Source organism: Ictalurus furcatus, chromosome 26, assembly GCF_023375685.1.
Source record: "Ictalurus furcatus strain D&B chromosome 26, Billie_1.0, whole genome shotgun sequence".
NCBI classification, from domain to species: domain Eukaryota; kingdom Metazoa; phylum Chordata; class Actinopteri; order Siluriformes; family Ictaluridae; genus Ictalurus; species Ictalurus furcatus.
The window spans coordinates 6259894-6269556 of record NC_071280.1 but is presented as its reverse complement, the minus strand read 5'-3'; the positions used below and the strand labels follow the sequence as shown (position 1 = coordinate 6269556).

Below are 9663 nucleotides of genomic sequence, written 5' to 3'. Positions count from 1 at the left end.
TGTATGAAATTAAGGAAAATTTACAATCTGTTTAGGACAAATTGTTCAGATCACAGTGTTAATTGGTTTGAGAGCAGTTACCTGAGTTTTGAGAAATTTGTCAACATATGTGTGAGAGAGCATAGCATTCAGCTGGACCCGCTGACCACTGATTACTCTCACTTGGTCAAAGGTGTGCTTCAGCGTTTTGTCGCATGAGTGCTCCAAGGCAAAATCCCCAAGGGGAATCTCCGCCAAGAGGGGCGGAGCACAGCTCCTCCCCGTGCCTCCCTGACGTGAGCTGACGTCAACGGCCCTGGCACCGCTTCTCCTGCTAATGCTGCGCACATTCCACACCCCCTCCCCTTCGTGCAGGTCCCATCCGTGAATATTTCCTGGGCTAAATCTTGGAACCCTGGCCAATTTGTCCCCAGAATTAGTGGATGGGTGAAGCGCGGCCTACCAGGTCTATCACCTCCATGCCGCGCCCCTCCGCCAACAGCCATCTCCGGCAGGCTGTGTTTCTGCACGAGCACAAATGACCAGCCGACATTGTGAAGCCGACACACACACACACACACACACACACACACACACACACACAACTTGGTGTCGTGGTCTCTCTCTCTCTCAAGGCACATGCCCTTCCCTCTTTTATCTTCACCTCGCCTCACTGCAACAGAGAATATTCATTAGTAAAAATTCCCCCCAGGTGTGCCCTCCTTACCACTCACCTTCTCCTGCTCCGTCCTCCATTCACAAATCGGCGCTCGTCAATATCCAAGAAAACATGTTATGGTACATTGTGGTTTTGACTAATAGATCAAGATGGAGCTATCGAACAGTGACATGTAATATGGCTAACTGGCAAGTAAAGACTAATCATGTTTATAAACTATGGTACAACCCCTGGCAAAAATTATGGAATCACCACACTTAGAGGACTGCTCAACTGGCTTTTGTTTTTTATTTTGGAGCAAATAAACAAATCACAGATATGACACAAAATATTTTTGTTTAATAGCTGAACATTCTGTCTTTGTGAAACATACCTTAAACAAATTAAATTAAATAGTTTTTTATTAATGGCATATTTTTTCCATAACAAGTAGGGGAAAAAATATGGAATCACTCAATTTTGAGGAAAAAATTATGGAATCATCAACAAAAAACATTACAATTAGTTCTTTGTTGCTCCTCCTCAGGCTTTTATGATGGCACTACTGAAAAACAACATTCTCCATCAAGCTGGTTCCAACTTTCTCGATTAGCTGTTGACAGATCAGCTTTGCAGGATGGAGCCTTGTCATGGACCATTTTTTTAATTTCCACCATAATTTTTCAATCAGATTGAGATCCGGACTGTTTGCTGGCCATGTCTCTAAGTTAATATGTCTTTCCTGAAGAAAAGCTTTAACACTCTCTGCTCTGTGACAAGATGCATCATCATCCTGAAAAATGACTTCATCACCACCAAACCTATTTTCTAACCATGGAATGAGAAACATGTCCAAAATTTCAATGTACACCTGTGCATTAACTGTTGAGGTCTCCCCTGGTCCTTTACCTGACATGCAACCCCATATCATTTATGAGTGGGGCAATTTGATTGTTTTCTTTAGGCAGTCATCTTTATATGTTTAATTAGAACGGCACCAGACAAAAGTTCCAGTATCATCTCCTTGGCCAATCCAGATTCGTGATTCATCACTGAATATCACTTTCATCCAACCATTCACACTCCATGTTTGCTTCTCTATAGCCCACTGTAACCTTGTTTTCTTCTATTTAGGTGTTTGTGCTGGTTTTCATTTGGAATTTTATATACGTAAATCCCATTTCATTCAGCCAATTTCTTCCAGTTCTGTCACAAACACTGACTCCTGTTTCCGCCCATTTGTTTTTCATTTGTTTTGTTGTGCATTTTCTATTTTCAAGGCATATTGCTTTGAGTTTTTTATCCTGACAATTTGCCATCTTCTTTGGTCGACCCGTATGTTTTCCTTTTATAACCTTTCCATTTTGCTTATACTTGCACCTAAATTTAGACACAGCTGACTGGGAACAACCAATGTCTTTTGCCACACTCTGTATTGGATTTCCTTCTTGAAGGAGTTTTATAATCCCTTTCATTATTTCAATTGACAAATCTCTTGTTGGTGCCAAGTTTCCTTTCAAAAAGTCCAAGGTTAAGGTCTATAAGCACTCTCTTTTAACTGCAGACTAATTTGCATTTTGATACTTGTGCTGCTATATGTTTTAGAAATGTAAATTACAAGGTGTGTGTGTGTGTGTGTGTGTGTGTGTATATATATATATATATATATATATATATATATATATATATATATATATATATATATATATATATATAAATATAAACTTGTACATCCTATATATTTAATGAGTTTTAATAACCAAAAACTACTGATTCAGTGTTGTCAAATTACATGCCATGCATTAACTACTCCTATTAACACACCAGATTATTTTTGAGGGCACAAATTCGCCATAACTTTTATTCTATTGATCAATTATCACTGTGTATTGCATATCAAAAACACAAGCTGTCATACCAGATGTAGTAGAATAACCACCTACAAAAATGCAACATTTGTAAGTTTTTTCCTCCTAAAATACAACACATTTTTTTCCTTTAGGAGTAGCAGCATTTCATAGCCAAAGCACAAATTAAAAAAAAAAATGCATTTAGAAGTCATCCAAAATAACACTGACAAACTAATACAGAAATGAACTGACCTGAAACTGTGACTGCATTATTCAAAGGTTTTTAGTCCACAGTAAAAGTATAAGGATTAAACTATGACTAAACTATGCATCTCTACTAAACTAAACATTTGAAATGTAAAGGAGGTTTCCACAAAGGTATAAAGATTGTAAAGAAAAAAAAAACCCCAATTCACAATTTATGGCTCATGCAACAATAAATTATGTAAAAGTAATATTAACTCTTCAGTAATAAATGAGGCCAAATCAACATACTAAATAGTCTCTCCATGCTCATCAAGGCATCCTGATGGGGGAAAAGAATTCCACCTGACCTAGAATTGTACTTTACCTTAACTGAGCAGAAAAGATGCACGCTTGGAAAAAAAAAGGGGGTGGGGGGTTTACCACACTTCAGAGGTTTTAACAATTTATGGCAAACCACACATAAATGTTCATCAGATGTGATGATCTAGGACAAAAACAAGATCTGAATGAAATTAGGGTCACAATTCAGAGTTCAGTTCTCTCCTGATGAAGAGGGGCACTCCTTTGTATCTCCTCATCTGATGTATGTCCCCTCTCTTCCATTTTCTGCTCCTCACTGTGTTCATCAAGCATCTTACTTTTCTTTTTCTTTACCTTTTTCTCCCTGTTCTGGTTATGCTCACCACCTTTTGCCTTCTTTTTGCTTTTCTTTTTCTTTTTGTCTTGTGCAATGGCTGCAGGGTCTCCTTTCTTCTCAGCCCAAATTTCTTTTAGACATGCTTCAGGTAAACAAAAAGGTGGGAAATGTGTTTAATTTTTAAATGTGTACCTAAATGTAGACTTCATCCATCCATCCATCTATCTAACTATCCATCTATCAATCCATCAATCCATTTATCTTCATTTTGCATGCTGGATTAGTTTTTACATTGTGTGGCATAAATGTGACATAATGGTGGGTGATTTTCATTTTAAGTGAATCAGACACATTGTCAAGCACAAACTAATATGTAAATGTGAAATAAAGAATGAAATACAATCAAATAATTAAGAACAAGAAAACAGAATCTTTTGAACTTCAGCCAGTAACTTGCAAATGGCCAAGTAAAAAACAATGGGCCTCATTTTTCAACTTTTTCTGTTTTAGTAAAGTTACCAAATACTATTTAGATATTAAACACTTTCTCAGATTTAGAAGTGAAAGTTATTTTTGACTGTGACAATACAATATATAATTTAATAGTGCAACAGCACATGAAAGGCCAAAATCTGGATTTTTAATTAAAAGTTGAATTAGAGTGAATTCAATGAAATGAAAAGATGAAAAATGGAGGGGGGATGCATCTACAGTGCTGTGAATAAGTATTCACCCCATAATGATTTCTTCTGTTTTTGTGTATATAGCGCTTTTTTAACCTTAGCGGTTCCAAAGCGCTTTACACTGGTTTCTCATTCACCAATTCACACACGCTCACACACCAATTGTAGCAGAGCTGAAATGCAAGGCGCTAACTTGCCATCAGGAGCAACTTGGGGTTCAGTGTCTTGCCCAAGGACACTTTGGCATGTGGAGTCATGTGGACTGGGAATCGAACCACCAACCCTACGATTAGTGGACAACCCACTCTACCACCTGAGCCACAGCCGCCCAAACTTCTTTATGCCTCTAGCACTAATACAGTTGTTAATTAATTCTGCCAGGTTTCAACCTTAACCATATGGCTCAGTGATTTCCAAGGATTCCAAGGTTGATCAAGGACACTGATTTTAGTGCTTGGCTGATTTGTAAGAAGGTTCATTCTTCATGCATGATCTGACCTTGAGACCTTGTGGTTTTGCTACTAAAAGCTTGATATCAGTTGTTATGAATTAGGGACGCTACTTTAATTTAAAGTAAATTGATTGGATGTTTCATGCATGTATGTATATTAAAAAATTGTAATATCTATGAATGCAAAAGAGCTTTATGCACTATAACCTACATGTGTCTTGTCCTTTCAGAACATGTTTCTCACACAGGTATGTCATTAGGTCTTCCTCCTGGCTGCCTTTATACCAGTCTTCAATAACATCTTCATACTGCTCAACCATCACATCACACTAAAGAAGGTAGAAAAAGAGTCTTACCAGAGCAATAGATTATTGTATAATATCATACTGCTGCATGTCATTAATACAGACATGTACACATACACTCACCATCCACTTTATTAGGAACACCTGTACAACTGCACATTCATGCAGTTATTTAACCAGCCAATCATTTGGCAGCAGCACAAAACAAAAATCATGCAGATACAGGTCAAGAGCTTCAGTTAATTTTAATCAAACCTCAGCATGAAGAAAAAGTGTGATCTCTATGACTTTGATCATGGCATGGACGCTGGTACCAGAAGGGCTGGTTTAGGCATTTCATAAACTGCTGATCTCCTGGGAATTTCACACACTACAGTCTCTAGAGTTTACACAAAATGGAGCAAAATAAAATAAAAATAAAAATACCGAGTGAGCAACAGTTCTGTGGGTAGAAACGCCTTGTTGATAAGAGAAGTCAGAGGAAAATGGCCCGATTGGATCCAGCTGCCAGGAACCATATAGTAACTCAAATAATCACTCTTTACAACTGTGGTGAGCAGAAAAGCATCTCAGCATGCACAAAGCATCAAACATTGAGGTGCATGGGTTACAACAGAGGAAGAACACATCGGGGTCCACTCCCATCAGCCAAGAACAGGATTCTGAGGCTATCATGGGCACAGAATCACCCAAACTGGACAGTTGAAGATTAGAACGGGGGGAAGAACTCACCCAGTCTTTCTCCAGTCTTCAACTGTCCAATTTTGGTGAGTCTGTGCCCACGATAGCCTCTGGGTCTTGTTCATGGCTGACAGGAGTGGAACTCAATGTGGTCTTCTGCTGTTGTCACTGAAATCAGTGAGGTCACTTAGATCACATTCTTCCCCATTCTCATATTTGAGGTGGACGTTAAAGGAGACCTATATTGAGCCTTTTTACAAGATTTAATATAAGTCTCAGGTGTCCCCAGAATGTGATTGTGAAGTTTCAGCTCAAAATACCCCGCGGATCAATTATTATACCATGATGAAAATGCCCCTTTTTGGGGAAGCAAAAACACGCTGTTTTTGAGTGTTTCTTTAAATGCAAATGAGCTGCTGCTCCCCACCACCTTTCCAGAAGAGGGCTCTGCCTTTAGAGCTCGTGCTTCAAATACTACAGTAAATGATCCATTACAGCTCGTGCTTCAGATACTAAAATGATTCGTACAAAACGTACACAATTTTCAAAAAGACAAGCACCTTACTGTATTGTGCACAATAAAGGCGTTTTCTGTTAAAAATAAAAATGACAACATAGCTCTGGTCTCCGTGAATACAAGCAGGGACAATGGTAACTTTAGCCACATTAGCCATAGAATTTGCTAACAAGCTCATTTGGAAAGGCGATTTGCAAACATTCACAAAATATTAAGTGCAATACTTATGACTTCTGCATATGAAGCTGGATCACGAATAGCTGGTACTGATCCATGCTTGAGAATCAAGTTTTTAGCAAATCCTGCTTTGTATTGACCCTCATTTCCAAAGCAGTCTGGTGTAAAATGATTCGCACAAACATACACAAATTTAGGTATTTTTGGGGCACATTTCCTTCAAAAATAAAACTTATCCACTGCGTCTTCAGTGGCTTTAATGCCGGGAGTAAATGAGAACTCTTATGTTCATTCTTACAGCCAACAACAGAACACTTACAAAGCTTAAGAAGCTGAGACATTCTTATTATCACTGTAGCTGTTCCAGCACGGAAAACATGGTGGACTGTGTGCAGCTCACTCAAGGGAGGATCTATGCGAATAGGGCAGAGGCCCTGGGCGGGGCTTGTTCCAACGTGATGTCACTTTTGGGCGAAAATGAAAACGATTCATTTTGAGACACTGTTTATGATTTATTGGGAATATAAAAAAATGAGTGGGTGGATTTTTACCATTGTAGGGTGGTTGTGTACACAATCTGCCGACACAGATTTATGTTCAAACACCATTTAAAAGTGAATTTTGCATAACAGGTCTAACAAAAGCTCTTGACCTGAATCTGCATGTTTTTTTTTGCATTGCGCTGATGCCACATGATGAAGTGGATGGAGAGTGTAGAGTATTAGGCATTTACAGTTCGATTTTATTTATATTAATGGCATTTGGCCTTATCCAGAGACATCTTCATACTGACATTGACATTTACCTCATTTATACATCTGAGCAATTGAGGGTTAAGGCCTTGCAAGGCCCAACAGTGGCAGCTCGGCAGTGATGGAGTTTGAACTCATGACCTTCTTATCAATAGCCCAACATCTTAACCACTGCTCATTTACATTTACTCATATGTTTGTTTCATACATACCTGTTTCTTGAGGTCAGATACTTCGGCACTTGTCTCATTCCACAGCTCATAAGGAATGTCCATGACAACCTTCACTCCTTTGTGCACCAAGTTATGTAAGGTTGAAAATGTCTCAGACATACCCTATACACCGAAAAAGAGAAAATGAAACTGTACTGAATATCAAACTGTCCCATTATACCATTATATACCACCAGACCTGTTACATTATACACATTTTATTGTGTAAAATCAGCTACAAATCTATAGAAAGTACAAACAAACACTACTTTGTTAACTAGGAAAGTGAGGAGAGATTTACTAATCTATGTTTTAGTTACAGTCAAAATGTTACATATCCTTTGAAAAAGTGAAGAGAAGAAATTTAATTTGTACCAGCAAGACATTTAGTGTAGAGGGTTTTAAAAATGTAGATACTAATAAGAAAAATTTTATTGATACAAACTTTTGAGCTGTACATCCCTTTTGGCTGTTTTCAAAATATTTTTCTGTTGATTTTATCTTATGTTTTGAATTAGTGCTATGTTACAGGACACCTGTTTTACAGATTATATAAATGTATAGTTTTGTAAGAGTTGTGTAATGTTTCTTCTGTTGTAAAGTGTTTTGTATACATGGTATAGATCAACCAAAGAATAATACAATGATTACAATACTAAATAACCCAATAAAATAATTACAATAATAATCAACCTACAGATCAAATAACTGTTTACTACTGCATAGATTTATGTAAAATAGTGTATCTGCATTAATGCCAACAGTTGGGTTTCTTAGATTATCATGCTGTGACTGGGAAAGTATTCTTGTTACAAGAACACTAGTGTTGAAGCTTTTGTGGAATGAGCTTATTTTGAGATGGTTTTGTATTGTTTTGATCATTGTAGAGCATTTCTGGCATACAATGTATGGCATTATGTTTGTGCAACAATTCAGAACACACAAGCAAATATTTTGACAAACAAAATTTTTTTTTGCTTGTTTATTTGCACACACAGTAACTTAATGTTGTAAACAATATTGTTAACACATGAGGGATTGGAAAAAGCGAATGTGCTGCCAAACAAAATCGGTGACAGCAGTTGTAAAAACTGTAAGTTCCATGTCTCTCACCTTTGCAAAGCGATTGCTGCCATCTCTCTCTTTGTGTAAATTGTACTGCAGGATCCTTGAACATACACTTTCCATTACCTCTATGAACCGAATGTCACTGGAAGACAGACAGACAGACACACACACACACTGAGTTATACCTCAGTCCACTGAGGTATAGTGCTTCACAGTTTATTATAGAAACCATTTGTTTATGACAGTAAAGGTCTGCTATGAAAACATGTTAAGGAAAGTTTACACTTACGATTTTACATATTTGATAGGTGGTGCACTTTTATCGTCCAAGAAACGGTAGTTCGTCTCTATCACTTCTTTCGTTTTCCCTGTTTCTTCTAATGCGGATTTCATCTCAATGCTCAAAAACTTACATACTGTAAAATAAAATCAACAGGGCACCGCACAGAAACTTACACAGCCGCTTTAAACAACTCGTCTTCGGTTAAAGAGGAAGCACTTGAGTGTGACACAGCCTGGTCCCACTTCTCCTTTTGAATATCTCTGTTCACAGCTGCGTCTACACTCAGTATGCTAACATTCACAGGTGTTTATTCAACAACTGGTAGAAAATCTAACAGACTAAACAGAATGTTTACCGAACAGAAGGGTGGTAGTTCACCACCACATAAGACAGGTTTTAATCAGCCAGGGATCCTGAACTGGACAAACCTACCTTCACATTTATTCGGTAAATGCACCCAGTCATCGTCGTCACTTTTACGAGCCGCTTGTGTACTTACGAAAATTAATGCTATAAAAATCAACACATTCATTTCAAACACAGTATTCTATGTGTTCATATATTAATTTAAAATACAAATAAGATAAATAAGATTGCTGTTATCGGCTTCTAACCAGCCCCTAGTTCTGTAGCATTCACTTCCGCAACTGCGCTGTCCAAAAACAGACCTGCTACACACAAGACCAATCAAAGCGGACGAAGTGGCAACGCAGAGCCTATAGAAAATTGAGGGAGAGCTACGCAACCCCGACCACCACCCTCCCCCAAGAGTGCGCGAGAGAGACCGAGTGTGTCCGAAAGTGCCCGAGAAAGACCGAGTGTGTCCGAAAGTGCCCGAGAAAGACCGAGTGTGTCCGCGAGAGAGAACATATTAACCGATCAGCGGGGGTTGCCGTCAAGTCGGACGTCTGAATTTTACATGTAGTATCCAGAGACACTTTTCACTGAATAGGTTAAGTTAATGCAGTGCCTGTATGTAGAAGAAGAAAGTTCAACATAAGCCTGTATTATTTAAAAAAAAACAACAATAAAATTGGGTCTATATGTATATATATTTTATCAGTTTTATTTTAATAAACATGACACAATATAACATTAAGATCACATGAAAAGGGTTTTTTCTGTTACAAAAATACGCATTTGTGAGCCTTAGCGGAAATGAAGGTGTCAGAATAAATATGAAAACACGTCATCGTTGTTGGC

General features: G+C 38.0%; 1 protein-coding gene across 1 annotated transcript; it reads right to left on the bottom strand.

Annotated features, from left to right (window-relative positions):
* Nucleotides 1–2403: 2403 nt before the first annotated feature.
* Nucleotides 2404–9114, bottom strand: cnpy3 (canopy FGF signaling regulator 3). The gene is made up of 6 exons (XM_053615991.1): nucleotides 8893–9114; nucleotides 8467–8593; nucleotides 8223–8319; nucleotides 7110–7232; nucleotides 4677–4794; nucleotides 2404–3473 (listed from the first exon to the last, which is right to left on the bottom strand). Exons 1-6 carry the CDS (start codon nucleotides 8990–8992, stop codon nucleotides 3220–3222), a joined length of 819 nt encoding a protein of 272 aa, XP_053471966.1. The 5' UTR covers nucleotides 8993–9114; the 3' UTR covers nucleotides 2404–3219.
* Nucleotides 9115–9663: the final 549 nt, after the last annotated feature.